Below are 15,079 nucleotides of genomic sequence, written 5' to 3' on the forward strand. Positions count from 1 at the left end.
CTCTCTCTCTCTCTGGTCCAACACACCTACCCCCCCATCTCTCTCTCTGGTCCAGAACAACCAATCCCTTCTCCAAACCACTCTTCATTCCCCTCTGGTCCAGGACACCTACCACATCCCCCTCTCTGGGATGGCCCTGCTTCCTCTCTCCATTACCCACCCCCACCTTCCTTGGGCTGGGACACTCCCCCCTCTCCTTTCTGGTACAACCCCCCCCACCCCTGCCAATCTGGGACAACTCACTCCAGATCCCACCTCTCCCCTCAGTATGATCCATTATACCACCCCCCCCCCCCAACACACACAATTCGCTGGTCTATTGTACAGTCTCCACCCTCTCCAGTCTAGGAGCACCCGCCCTGACCGCCCCCACCCCTCCATTTTGTGACACACACCCCCACCCCATTTGCCATTGAAACTAGCAACTATATCCCTTTAAACATCCCCCTCCCAGCAGCTGCTGCCTCATCCAGCTTGAGTGTGAAAGGTTGGCTGAAGCAGGAGTCTGTCGAGAGTGGCAATCCGACAGACGTTGCCACTTTGTGGACGTTACAGGGCAATTACTATGAATTCAATAGAAAGAAAACTCACCAAGACCTTGGGAACTGAATTATAAAAGACAATTGTGAACAATGGCAGTATGTGTAAAATAGTTGTTGGATGGGACTTTTGCCTTGGATCACAACTTTTGTACAGTTACTAACAATTGTGAAGAGAGGAAAAATGATTTTTTTACTCTAGATTTTCTTTTCTTCAGTGTCAGGTAATTATTTGGTTATTTAAAATATTTATTTAAAATAAACAGCAACTTAAAAATCCTGAAATTCTCAGAAAATCCAAATAATCTCGCTATATAAAAATTATAAAAAGGTTCCAACTGCAGTGAGGGCAAAAATTAAAAGCTTTGTCTTTTACTTTTGTTCCCTGTATGGATATTCCAGAAATGTGTAGAAAAAGTCACGAATTTGCTCTCTTTACACAAGATAGACACTGAAGAGAAAACCATTCGATTAATTTTATGTCTTCTACCCAAAACAAACCTCAAGCATCTCCTCATTACACCTCCAAGGCTAAAGATTCAAAACTGTTTCAAATTTATGCCAGAGGAACATTATCAAGCAATTTTGTTCTAAAGCTGCATTTAATGTGCATCTGTAGACCAGTCTAGTACTGGCACATTAAAGTTCCTGCAACTGTATCAGTATAATGATTTTAAGTTTTTATTATAATGCCTTGAACAAGGTCTCTTCTCATTATCTTGCTGAGTTGCAAAATAGAATTTACTATTTTACAATTTGACCACAAACATCAATTGACACATTAATACTATTCTGACATACAATGAACTGTTGCTAGTACAATACTATTAACATAACATCATTTATATATTAAAATTTGATTTTTGGGATGCATGTTCCATTGAAAACTCATGATTATTGGTGCTGCTATTCAGATATAGGTTATAGATATTTTCAATACTAAAACCATTTTATAGTTATACCAAGAACTTACCCTGAGATTCTGCACTCGTCATTGGATTCCCATACATCATTTCAATCCATACTGGGGAAAAATAAAAATCAATAACTGTTTTTCTCATTTTCTTTCCAGTAACTTTCCTTCAAACAATTGTGAAAAGTGAGAGGACAAAGTGCAAATTTTTTTCTGAGATAAAATTTATTTTGTTTTATTCAAAACAGAAAAGAAATGTTTACAACCAAAGTAAATTAAATCAAGACAACACATGTCAACACAACAATTGGCTGACTGATAAAATTAAATTTCAACTGGTTTTATATGTAGAAAATAACATTTTCTAGTGACAGTTGGCAATTTTTTCTACATCATGAATTTCTGTTATTGTGACCTTCAAAGATACTGGTGAACACTTTCATGGAAATATTCTCAGAGATGCAGTCAAGGTGAACTCCTTTGCAATAGAATAGCTAAATGTCATTCTTTCTTTTGCAGGGAGTAGTACACTGGTCTTTGAAATTTATTTCGCACCTCTTTGCAGGATACTGTAAGATTAAGCCTCTGATAATACAATAAAACATTAAAATGTACACACTTATGAGTATGTACACCACTGGAACATAAATATCCAGGTGCTGCTTCTCCTGTGTGTGCATAAATTTTAATAAGGACAAACTGTTCTTTATTGGGAACTGCAAAAGAAACAGCTTAGGGGAGAAAACAAAATTATACAATGCTTGAAGTATCACAGCAGAGCAAATGTGGGTCTCTACAGATTGAGCATATAAGTATTGATGAATAGCATTCTAATCATTTTCCAAACATATTGGTCAATTTCTCTAATGCCCTTTGTGGCATATATAGATAGAACATTATAACTATGTATAAGCAAACAAGGCATTTTACACAAGTTCTTTACTAAAATGAGAACCATTATCAATGTTGAAGGGATGTTACGTTAATGAGTACACCATGGAATAACAGTGAGTTATGGACACATTCACAGTGTAAAGTTTGATTGGAAATGCTTCTGAAAGCAAGGGAGTGCAACAAAAATAAAATTAATTATTACTCTAATATCAGTATTGCTATCAATCTAAATCTTATTGAAAGCTTCTTTCTCTACAAATGTCTCCAAAACAACCTGGAGCAAAGACACTGCCCAACTTGTTCCTGCACTTTCCTAGTGCATTGAAGCCAATGGGCCACCAGAGTTGACTAACTCAACACAGTTATTGAACCTGGCGTCCTCATGCTCAGTAGGACTCAACGCTGGACCATCAACTGTCAACTTAAAACTCTGCAGTTACTACAAATTATGTAACAACTTTTCATTTGATTCACTGATTTGGTACCAAGCTAAACAGGAAAACTGACACTTCATCCTTTACAACAAATTTGGCTGCTGTCGCTTAAACACTGAATTGTAGATCTCCAGCAACACACTGTCATTTCTTGTTGAAAAAACATATAAGAGATGAATGATAAAAGCAATGACTGGGTTAGGAAGAGAAATAAATGGAAACGGCTGTGAAAACAAAACAACTCTAATTTGTGCCAGACTATTTATGCTATCTTATAAAATATGTTTTTATCTTCTGATATAGAATTACATATTCTTTATTCCACAAAATATGTATCTAGTTTCATGATCCGCATGATAATTTACAGGAAAGTATATACAGTCTGCTAGATACTGAAAAGATCAGTTTCTATTCTATTTTTAATAATGTTGACATTGATCTGAAGGGATTATTTACATCCACAGCCTAGTGGAATACCAGTAGTTAAACTGGTGAATGGATTTTCTTTCAATATTATTGCAAAGTATGTCCTCAATATAAATTTTTCGCATACTTGATTTTTTTTCGGAGTTAGCACATTCCCAAAGACAGAATTAGGACACTAATTAGATTTTTTGGTGTACAGAGAAAAATACAGTTTCAGCAAATGTCAAGACCAAAGAAACAACATGCTTTCCAGCACAGCTGCACATTTTCCGAATACAGAATGTACAGAAGAGCACAATATCAGAACTGACACTACATTAAGTGGGCAGCAATACTGGATAAAATGTTGATAGATAACGACAGAAGTGATTTGAACAAATAAAAAAGTTACATAATTCAGTCAGAAATTATATTTTCAACAACAAAATGGTTGTGAATAGGTATAAATGATACAACAGATTATATTGAAGCTGGTTAAAGCAACCCACAAGAACACAAAAACATGTAAAATAACCAATTTAAAAGTAAATGTTTAGAAACAGATATGCTGTTTCATGACACCTCAAATTCAACACAACTGATGTACAAGATTGATCATTCAATTATATTAAATTACAAAATACTGCCTCTAATAAAACCAAGTTCATTATTGTATTTATACACAGTATTTTTTTTAATAATCTCCTACAATGTTTGTAAAGAAGATAAAATGGTTATATATACAGACAGAGGCTGCTAGTTGCCAACATGCTAATGTTGCCTAATGTTTTATCAGCATAAGAGAGTTGAATAAAAGATGTCTCTGCTTCAAGTCCAGTGTACATAAGACAAGGAAGAAAACTTAAAGAGGATAAAATTGAGATGCAGCTTCTGATGACTGTATTTCCACCTGAGCCATTTTAAACTGAGTACATTGCAGCCATTTACGGAGTACTGATGAACTTGTGCTCATCTGCCCAGATGCCTGGAACGACTGCAAGACATGATGGTTGACATTGTTCTGGATTGACTGTAGACGCAGCTGTAGACCAGCGGATAGATGCTGTTGGGTTTGAGCCAGGTGGAAAATTGGACGTGAATCAGTCATAATAATTATGATGAAAAAGTGTGGAACCACACTAACTTTTGGTGGTAAACAATGACACTTACCTTTAAATTTGACTGAATCATTGGTAACCACATTGGTATCAGCTGTTTAAAGAAGAAAAATGTTACAAATTGCAATTGCTTTTTACAGTTAAACAGAAGTTCTTAAAATTGTCATTGCACATTTATTTTCTCCTGTACTCACTGCTACATTAATCCATAAATGATGCTGATATATTATGAACTGTGATCTGTTACTAGCACCTTAAGGCTCTGTGGATTTTAAGATGTGAGTTGGTTGGAATAATTCAACACTGAAGGTCTGAATAGTGTGACGGTACTTTACATTAGGGCTTCTATCTCCTTTCTCAGTCAGCTGTCAGATAATGGTTCAAATAGACAATTTTCATCTTAATCATACCATTACTAGCAGGTGACATGCAAACTCAATGGGCTGCGTTTCACAGCCCTCCGCCAGGCATGTGGGGGAGCAGAAACATGAGGGTTGTCCAGCCCATCACCTTCCTGCCCACCCCTGAGCTATCCCCCATAATACATTACGTGGATGGGCAAAAGAACCTGCAATCCACTCACTATATTTAAATGTAGGTCAACTGAGCTTGTTACCAAGCCAAGTGATTATTATATTATGCTGTCCATATCATAATACAGAAAGCTTGGGCGTGCAGGTGGGAGTCAGCAGGTCATCTCTGAATGAAAAATTGGGAGAAGGAAGTGTGGGCAGACCATTTGAATGGTGCCCTGTGCACATCAGGTCACACTGCCATGATGCCACCCCCACTTCATTTCTCCATGCCCGCTGTAAAAAAACCCAGCTTCCCCACCTGGGTTCTCAGGTTTCTGCCCACCCTAAAAGCCTAGGGTTTACTTGTCTCCAGCAGCCACCACTTTTCTTCCTGCTCTTCCTAACAGTCCCAGCAGAACCCTGACACTGCTGGGAGGTTGGGATTCCTTTCTTCTGAGGGACAAAATCCCACTCTCACCTAATTTAGCTGGCATCTCTTTATGGCTGTGGGTGAGTCTCTTCCAGATGTATCAGTGGCAAGCCCACTTTCCTTTTAAGGGTGAGCAGTCCATTTTCTTTCCTCACTTACCACCTTCCCCCTCAACTTCACATCTTAGTTAAATTCAACCCATGGTGTTTTTGTGCAAAATGAAGAGATAAAATGGGGAGACCTTGCACACCTCCCAACATCCATTCATTCTGCGTGATTTATGGAGGTCTCGGAGCAGCGACATGAAGACTTAAGTACTGCTGGAGTTGAATATTGAAACACAGAACTGTGCAGTTTATTTTTCCTATCCTGCCCAAAACAGTCTCAGCTCCTTACAATTCCCAGTATTAAGGCAAATTACTGAGTTAATCAGCACAAGTCACATTCCTATAGCAACAGAACAGAGGTATGGTTAGTTTCTAGAGGAACTCAACTCATCCTGTAGATCAATGAGATTATATATCCTGATACTGCAACCATAACATACATTGGTAAGAAATTTTAAATTTCGTCATCAAACAAGGCTTCCCATAATTTTCCATGTGGCTGTCAGTCTTAGCTTGGCTCACTCAATAGCACTTCCACCTCCAAGTCAAGAGGTTATGGCTTTAATCCCCAAGACCTGACACTTCACTGCAATGCTGAGTGAGTGTTACATTATCGCAGGAACTGCCTCTCAGATGAAATGTTAACTGAGACCTTAACTTCCTGCTCAGATAAATGTACAAGATCCCAAAGCATGATTCAAAATGGTTCGGGGAGTTTTCTTGGTGTTACAGCCTGTGCAAAAATATAGATTAACTTGGTTATTGACTCATTGTTCTATGAGACCTTACTGAGCCCAAATTGGCCACCCCCGAATGCTCTTCAAAAATAACCTGATGGCTGCGAAGCATTTTCAATGGCATGAAGATGGGATAGGATTTGAACTAAATCAACTTTGTTCTTTCATATTACACGTTGAATTAACTGCCCACAGACTTGCTGAGAAATGATACAATGGTTATGCCCGAATACATACGAGGCTATAGGAATATAAATGTGCCAGCTATGTTTTATTTTTTGCTCTTTTCCACTAGGGTTGAACAACTTCGCCAAAATGAACTCCACCTTCAATGACACAAAGCCTGACAGGATGCCTGATTTATGAACAAAAGTGCAATTATTCTGCACTACCTACATTATGGGCCCAAGGTTATCTGGTGCTGTGGATCAAGTTGTCACTTTACTAATATACAGGGTTGCTTGAATGTTATTTAATCGTGAAAACATTGAAAATGAAATTGACACTAGGCATTACAGGTTACCAAGCAAAACAAAATAAGCAACAATTACATAATACCATATCCATCAATATTAAACTGAAGTGTATTAAAGTCGATGTAATGTATTTAATTGTAAGTCATTAACTGGATTCATATCAAGCCATAATTTGCCATTTCAAGAAAGAATAATGCGGTATTCCATCTAACTAGGACATAATGGAAGACTAGACACTTCAAATTATTTTGTTAAAATAATAAGAACTGCATGCACAGTATACTTTGTGGTAGAAAAGGCAATGAGTATCTTTCATACCTGTTCAATATTTGAATCATTGCAGTAAATTACAAACATATGTCCTTTTTAACTATAAAACTGGTGTTCATTTTTAGAATATAACTATTATCGACAATTATATTTTCACAATTTGTGTTTGGATGATATGTATTTTCCAAGTCAGTAGCTTTATGTAACTAAACATGGGGTTGGATTTTTGTGGAGGAGGTTGATAGTTTGTGTCAGGAAACTTGCAGACCTGGCAGATTGATCTTTAAAACAGCCCCACCAACCTCTCCTATATTTTCATTCCAGGGGCAGAATGGAAACAATTTGGAGGTGGGCATGGAGGCAGGTAATTGAAGGCTTTGGCCCAATTGAATTAAAGGTCCCTTGGTCCATTAGCCCTCACCTCCATAACCACTTCCCCACCATCTCCATGCCCTCATACCATATTTCCCCTACCTCCTCCATGCCCCGCATGAATCTTCCACAATCACTCACTCAGTATCCATGATAGGCAGACCTCTGGGGCAATATGGAAATGAAAATAAAAATACACCTATAACTTCAAACTTCAACATTCTAGAGGTTACCATGGACTGGAAACTTAACTGTACTAGCCATACAAATACCGTAGCTACAAAAGCAGGCCAAAGGACAGGAATTCTGCAGTAATAATTCAACTCCTGACTCCCTAAAGCCTGTCCACAATATGCAAGGCACAAGTCAGAAGTGTGGTGGAATACTCTCCTTTTGTCTGGATGAGTACAGCCTCAACAACACTCAAGAAGCTTGACATTATCCAGGTCGTGTTTGGCACCCTATCCACCACCTTCAACATTCACTCGCTCCATCACTGATGCACAATGGCAGCATGAGTACAATCTACAAGATGTGTTGCAGGAACTCACTAAGGCTCCTTAGGCAGAATCTTCCAAACCTACCACTATCATCTAGAGGACAAGAGCAGCAGATACATGCGAAAACCACACCTGGACATTCTTCTCCAAGACACTGATCATCCTGACTTAGAACTATATCGTTGTTCCTGCACTATTGCTAGGACAAAATTTTGGAACTCCCTCCCCAGCAATGCTGAGAGTGTACCTTCACCACATGGACAGCAACAGTTCAAGAAGGCAGTTACCATTGACTTCTAGAGGGAAATTAGGAATGGGCAATAAATGCTGGCCTAACCAGTGAATTTTAAAAAGATCCAATAGAGCTCTTGATCAAATACACCTGATATTGAAAAAAACCAAATCATGAAACACATCCAAATATGTAATTCCCCTCATTGCCAAACATCTACTTCATTAACCATACCAAAGATAACTAATACTTAAATAACCTCTTAAAGTGGTCAATCGAAATAGCTACACAGCACCCTGCTGAAATAGATGGTTCTGGATCTTTAAAAATTCAGCCAAGCATTCATAATGTGCTCACCTATAATAACAAACATTGGGAAATCTAAACACTGGAGTCCATTGAAATTGCAAAAACAGATTGTTAATGATTTTTTTCTAAGCTATACCAGATGTCCTGTCAATCAATGGACTCCAGAAGCATGTGTCATCTTTAACTCTAACAAAAAGCTTTGAATGGTCTTTTTTTCAATTTTAAAAGGCTGGGGATTTCAATCCCTTCAATTTATGGCACTTAAACAAACCTTAAATCCCCTTTTCACGTTGGGTTAAAGCTGTTGGAATAGCAACATTTGGGTATGCTTGTACTCAGATGTTAAATCAAATGGTCCTGGTGGGTTAGAAGCGATTATACCCTGCCCCCTTCCCCCTGCTGGCAAAAATTGGATCAGCTAAAATTGGAGGCAAAACTTCCAATCTGGGTTTCATACTGCTACTTTTTAAAGATCTTCTAAGTCATTACAACTCAGCGAAAATCCAAACTGATCCAATCTAAATCCAATGTTTTAAGTAATATTAGGTTTGTACTATGATGATTAAAAGTGTTTTCCATTTCTTTTCAAAATTAGTGTAACTTAGACTCTGATTAGGAAAATTAACTGACATCCTAAAATTGTGTAATATGAAGCAAATCCATAACTCGTGCCAACGAGTTAGCAAGGGTATATAAATCTTGCTTAAAAAAATCATGATCTCTCATTGTAGACATACTAAAAATATAATTACCTTCACAAAGATAGTTGAATTGCATTCCTGTAGAGCCTCCATCAAGTTGATAACATGCAAGCAAACCATTTCTACCATCTGTAACAAAGTAAAGGAATCTTCATTTGAAAAATATGCTCGAATAAAAGCTAATATGTCTTAAAGGTTAGGTTTGAGAACATTATGCAACACATTTGCACAAGAGCAAAATGCTGCAGAGGTTGGATTTCTGAAGTAAAAGCAGAAATACTGCTAATACTCAACAGGTCAGGCAGCATGTGTGGGGAGAGAAGTAGAGTGTACATTTTAGGTTTCATGAAAATTCTTCAGTATTAACTCTTGTTTCTCTATTCACATATGCTATCTGACCTGATGAGTGTTTCTAGCATTTTGTTTTTATTCAACACATTAGATTGGATTTATTATCTAGTTACTGACATACTCTTAAAGTAATCATGAAGTCATAGCTTGATTACAGCACAGAAAACGACAATTTGGATCGTTGTGACAGTGCCAGCTCTTTGCAGTAGCACCTCAGCTAGTCCCACTCCCTTACCTTTACCCCATCATAGCCCAGCAAATATTGTCTCTTCAGATAATTGTCCAACTCACTTTTGGAAAAACCTGATTGAATCTGACTCCAACATAATACTCGAACCACAGTGGGCAACAAATACTGGCCTTGTCAGTGTCACCCATATCCCATGAAAAGATAACAAAAGGCACGTCCTGACCACTTGCTACATGAAGAAAGATTTTCTGTATGCTGTCTTAGGTTCTTTTGCCATTCACTTGAAATTGGTGTCCCCAGTTTTTCAACCCTATAGCCAATGGGAACTGTTGCTTTCTATCTACTTTGACTAGACTCTTCATGATTTTGAACAACTCTTCTCTCAATGTTCTCTTCTCTAAGGAGAACACTCCTAGATTCCCAAATCTATCCAAGTAACTGAGTCCCTTCATCTCTAGGACCATTCTCTTTGAACTTTTCCGCACCACTACAACGCTTTCACATCTTTGCTAAATGGTGGTGCCCTGAATGAAATACAGCACAACCAACCGAGGCCGAACCGGTGTCTTATAAAGGTTTACCATAACGTCCATGTTCTTTAGTGCTCATGTAACCAGGAGAAAGGAGAATGAGTGAAAATATGGGATTGTTACTCACCACTTTGTTATGGACCATCAGCTGTAAAATACTAGGTGTCACCCGACTCCAGAATTCAAGGGCAGTCAGAATAGCTGTGCAGACAAACTCATTCTGGTTCTGTAGTGATGGAGCAGAAGCTGCTTGTTCACAATACACGGTCCAAAGCTGGGCAAAGATGAATGCATGGAATAGGGAGCACATGTGCAACACAGATGTCTGCAAAACAGAAAGCAAAAACCACTGATTTATTGTAGTTAAATCATCTTACACATGACTGGTGTTAAACAGATACTTGAAATTCCGGGTTACTGTGTTCTTTTAAGCAGCATATCCTTGCAGTGCAGAGGTTAAATACAATTGAATAAAAATGTTAAAATTAGAATTTCAAAAATTTATCCCATGTTATAAACATTTACACAAACACAAAAGACTGATGGAATAATTAATTAACGCATCAGAAATTTAACATAGGCAGCAAAAGATTGTGATGTAATAGCATAAACGTTTTATATATTGCATTCAGAAAATGAACTGTGTTTGAAGCAATCATCTTGGTCAGCAAGCTGGTGAAACAAACTGCCCACAAAATGAAATCCTGGTGGGTTCCCTCACGGAGAGGCAAAGGTTTAAGAAAAGACTGAATACAACAACTGAAACTGCAGATAAAATGGGCAGCATGGTGGCAAATTGATTAGCACTGCTGCCTCACAGCGCCAGGGACCCGGGTTCAATTCCTTGGGTCACTGTCTGTGTGGACTTTGCACCTTCTCCCCGTGTCTGCATAGGTCTCCTCCAGGTGCTCCGGTTTCCTCCCATAGTCCAAGGATGTGCGGGTTAGATTGATTGGCTATACTAAATTGCCCCTAGTGTCGGGAGGATTAGCAGGGTAAATATATGGGGTTCTGGGAATAGGGCCCAAGTGGAATTGTGATCAGTGCAGACTTGATGGGCCGAATGATGACCTTCTGCGCTGTAGGGAATCTATGAAAATAGTGACTAGCAGTGACAGGCTTTGCATGATTGGAGATAAAATTATTGTAATGTCTTACAGCTACAAAACTTTCCTAAAACGAATGAGAGATTATCTTTAATTAAATCTACAGTAACATTATTCCAATAATTAATTTCAGCATAACAGTTCATAACAACATTTAGATCTGCTGGGCAAACAAAATCAAACCTAAAATAAAATAAATTTGCCTCACGAAATGCTAAAAACAATGTGTATATTTATAAATACAAACACACAGTGGGGTGGTGTACTCCTGAACCTCAGAACTTTACCATCATTTATCCAGCACTCCACAGATAATTAGGTTCCAGATACAATGAAGTGGTTTGGTCTAGCTACCATGGGAGGAAACCTTTTACAGGTCTTCCTATTCTCTGATCATTTATTCAACAGGAGACCAGCGGAAACGCTGAAGAGGTGACATGGCCATTTTTCGCTATTTATACACTGTCTCTTGGGATTCCAGCAGTAAATCAGGAGAACTCCTGTGTACGTTAGATATTTTTATGCTGTCAAATAATGCAGAGCTTGCAGTTTAGAAACCATTGCATGGCATTCTCTGGATTCTCAGGGTTCAGGTTCTAATTTGTTAAATGTTCACATTACCTTGGATTGTTCAGGAAATCCAATCAAGATAACTATAAGGTGGTCTGCAATATGTGGACCAGCATCCAAAGGAATAGGCATGCATGAAGTGGATCCTGAACACACAACACTATGTGTAAGAGCCCCCAGTAGCAACCATGACAAAAGACGAACATGGGAAACGCACTCAATAAATTCTTTCGGACTATAACGTTTGGTGGAAGAGAAAAAGAAAAACAAATTACAATTAGACATTCAGAAATTGATTCATATTTATTAATAAATTCACTGTTTGCTTGTCATCATATGTCTTTCTAGATTTTGTTACTGGTTTACTGAAATGGAGTATTTCATTACGAGTTTAACTAACAAAGTCTGCATCAACATAATGGGCCAGAATTTTGTGATTGGAGTGATGGTGAAACTGTCTGCATTTGCCATTATTACACGATGAATACTGCAATTTCTAGCATCTGTACATGAATAGTTAGATGTGAAAATCAGTAATAAAAACAGAAATCGCTGGAAAGACTCAACAGGCCTAGCAATCTGTGGAGAGAAAAACAAGGTTCATGTTTCAAGCCTGAATGACTCTTCTTCAGAGTTAAAGGGGGGGGGGAATTGCGATGGATTCTCTGGTTGGAGAGGGTGGCAGAGAAGCTGGAGCAGAACAGAAGGTCAGGAATAGGTTGCTCAATGCAAACTGAGGAACAGCACCTCATCTTTCGATTAGGCATTTTACAGCCTTTAGGATGTTTTCATCAATTTCAAACCTGGATCTCTCTTTTCCATTTTGATTTTTCTCCTCCAACCCTTCCCCCAAAAGGGCATCTGTAATTTACTTTGCTTTCACAGAGTGCTGACACTTGTTCTGTTATTAACACATTCTGCACTTCACCTTTATGCCACTATCAACACATTCTTTACTCTTTAATACTCTCATCAACACTTGCTTTCTCTTGTGTGCATGAATCTTTACCAGTCTCTCCTAAGCTTCCACTTATTCCTGATCTTCGATTCTGCTCCACCTTCTCCATCAATATAATCCATCACATTTTTATCCCTCTTCAGCTTAGAAGAGTAGTCAAAACATGGGGCAAGATTCTCCGGCCACCCAGCCATGTGTTTCTCAATGGTGGAAGGCGGGATGTCAATGGGATTTCCAGAAAACCCATGGACAGGGGTGCACTCCTGGCAGGACCAGAGAATATTGGCAGCATGAACGACTGGAGAATTCTGAGAGTGAGCGACAGGAAAATTCTGGCCATGAACTCTGTTTCTCTCTCCACAGATGATGTTGGGCCTGCTGAATCTTTCCAGCATTCGCAGTATTTTGTTGTCAGTAATACTCTGCTTTCTCTACTGGGTGCACTGTTGCACACATCGCAGATGTAATGAATACAAAATTTGTGATTTGGTCTGTACATTTTATATACATTCCCCATTGTAAAAATTATTGAAAATGTTAAGCCTGTTCAAACAGGTGTAAGTGAATACTAAATTATAATTACTGCTGAAAAACTTCACTGACTCTGAAAAAATAATTCTTAGTTTATTGTTTTGAAGTTTTTGTAATATCGCAATCTTAATCCCAAATACAGGTAGCAATCTGTATTCTGCTTGCTATAAAGTGATTAAAATTTGTGCTTTTTATATCCTGGTTTGTTGTTTGTGATAACGCTTCAAACTGTTTGACTGATCTGCCGGCCTAATGCTGGCTAGCACGTAGCCCCGAAAGATGGGGTCAAATTCAAAATCACAGGGGGGTACAGTGGCACAGTAGTTAGCACTGCTTCCTCACAGCACCAGGGATCCGGGTTCAATTCCAGCCTTGGGTCACTAACTGTGAGGAGTTTGCATATTCTCCCCATGTCTGGGTAGGTTTCTTCCGGGTGCTCTGGTTTCCTCCTGCAGTCCAAAGATGTTTGAGTTAGGTGTATTAGCCATGCTAAATTGACCCTAGTATCGGGGGATTAGCAGGGTAAACAGATGGGTTTATGGGAATAGTGCCTGGATAGGATTGTGGTCGGTGCAGACTCGATGGGCCAAATGGTCTCCTTCTGCACTATAGGGATTCGATAACATGCCAAATTTGGAATTTGATGCTCTCCAATCTGCTGAATCTTTGAAGGGCAGCAGCAAGTGCTGTTCCTTCACTCTGGTGTCAAGTCCAGCAGAATGTAACTTTTAGAATATTGTGGTAACGCTGTGTAAAATGCTATGACTGCATTATTTTGCTTGTAGAAAGTGATAGCTTTGACTTCTAGAAACAAAGTATACATTCATATGACAACATAGTGCTACAGTCTACCACATTACCCTTGTTGCATGGCAGAGGGAGGATGATACAGCCATGGCAAGTAGCGAGCGACTGCTTTATTATCACGGTGGTTTCCTCTGGTAATTTCCATTGCTGCTATCTGCGCTAATCCCACTTTAAGGTGCCCGCCAAATGTATCTTCATGCAAAGGTTGAGAACAAGTCTTCATGTGACCCTGGAAAGGTAAGATAATGCAACTTATATTCGATCACAAATAATTAAACTTGCTGTAACTGATCTCAATGCTCCTGGACTATGGGAATAATGAGGGTGTTTTAAGGCTGGGCACTAGATGAAGAATCAGCCAGGATTCACTTCCCCTTAAATCTTTGTTACAGTGTTGTGGTTCACCCCAATGCGTGCAATTTAACAGACTGCTCTTGTGAACATTTCAGGCAGTCTGAGTAAAAGATTAGGTGGTTTCCCTACCACAGCAAAACATTTCCCACTAAGGCTAAATTAGCCACTCCACACATTCAATTCTTCCCCACCCTGACTGTATCAAAGCCTGGCTCAGTAGCACTATTGGTGTTGGTGACACTGGAGCCCGAAGCAGATGGTTCATCTGCTTCCAGCTACCGTGCTTTTAAGGACACTACAACACTTTCCTGAGCTTGAGGCATGCAGAGTGAGAAGACCATGATCTTACTCAGCATTTAATGCTGATTTGGTACCCGATCTGCCATTTTGGATCTCGTCAATCTTGTAAACACTGAGTATGTCTACATCAATGGAGGCGAAGTAGAAAGGGTCAATAGCTTTAAGTTTTTAGGGGTCCAGATCACAAACAACCTGTCCTGGTCCCCATGCCAACAGTATAGTTAAGAAAGCCACCAACGCCTCTATTTTCTCAGAAGACAAAGGAAATTTGGCATGTCAGCTACGACTCTCACCAACTTTTACAGATGCACCACACAAGGCATTCTTTCTTGGTATGGCTCCCGCTCTGCCCAGGACTGCAAGGAACTACAATAGGTTGTGAATGTAGCCCAATCCATCACGCAAACCAGCCTCGCATCCATTGGACTCT

At 39.1% G+C, this 15,079-nt stretch overlaps 1 protein-coding gene across 7 annotated transcripts in view; it reads right to left on the reverse strand.

Moving 5' to 3' along the window:
* Positions 1-1,723: 1,723 nt before the first annotated feature.
* unc79 (unc-79 homolog, NALCN channel complex subunit) overlaps positions 1,724-15,079 on the reverse strand; it is a 163,136-nt gene continuing 149,780 nt past the window's right edge. For all 7 annotated transcript variants that reach the window (XM_080202363.1, XM_080202365.1, XM_080202361.1 and 4 more), the window contains 6 exons: positions 14,049-14,224; positions 11,751-11,934; positions 10,151-10,348; positions 9,004-9,081; positions 4,356-4,397; positions 1,724-4,248 (listed from right to left, as the gene is read on the reverse strand). In XM_080202363.1, coding sequence (XP_080058489.1) covers positions 4,048-4,248; positions 4,356-4,397; positions 9,004-9,081; positions 10,151-10,348; positions 11,751-11,934; positions 14,049-14,224 — 879 coding nt within the window. In that variant the 3' untranslated portion in view covers positions 1,724-4,047. The remainder of the gene's footprint in view (positions 4,249-4,355; positions 4,398-9,003; positions 9,082-10,150; positions 10,349-11,750; positions 11,935-14,048; positions 14,225-15,079) is intronic.

This window comes from Carcharhinus amblyrhynchos, chromosome 14 (genome assembly GCF_965287045.1).
Source record: "Carcharhinus amblyrhynchos chromosome 14, sCarAmb.v2.hapA, whole genome shotgun sequence".
Lineage (NCBI taxonomy): Eukaryota > Metazoa > Chordata > Chondrichthyes > Carcharhiniformes > Carcharhinidae > Carcharhinus > Carcharhinus amblyrhynchos.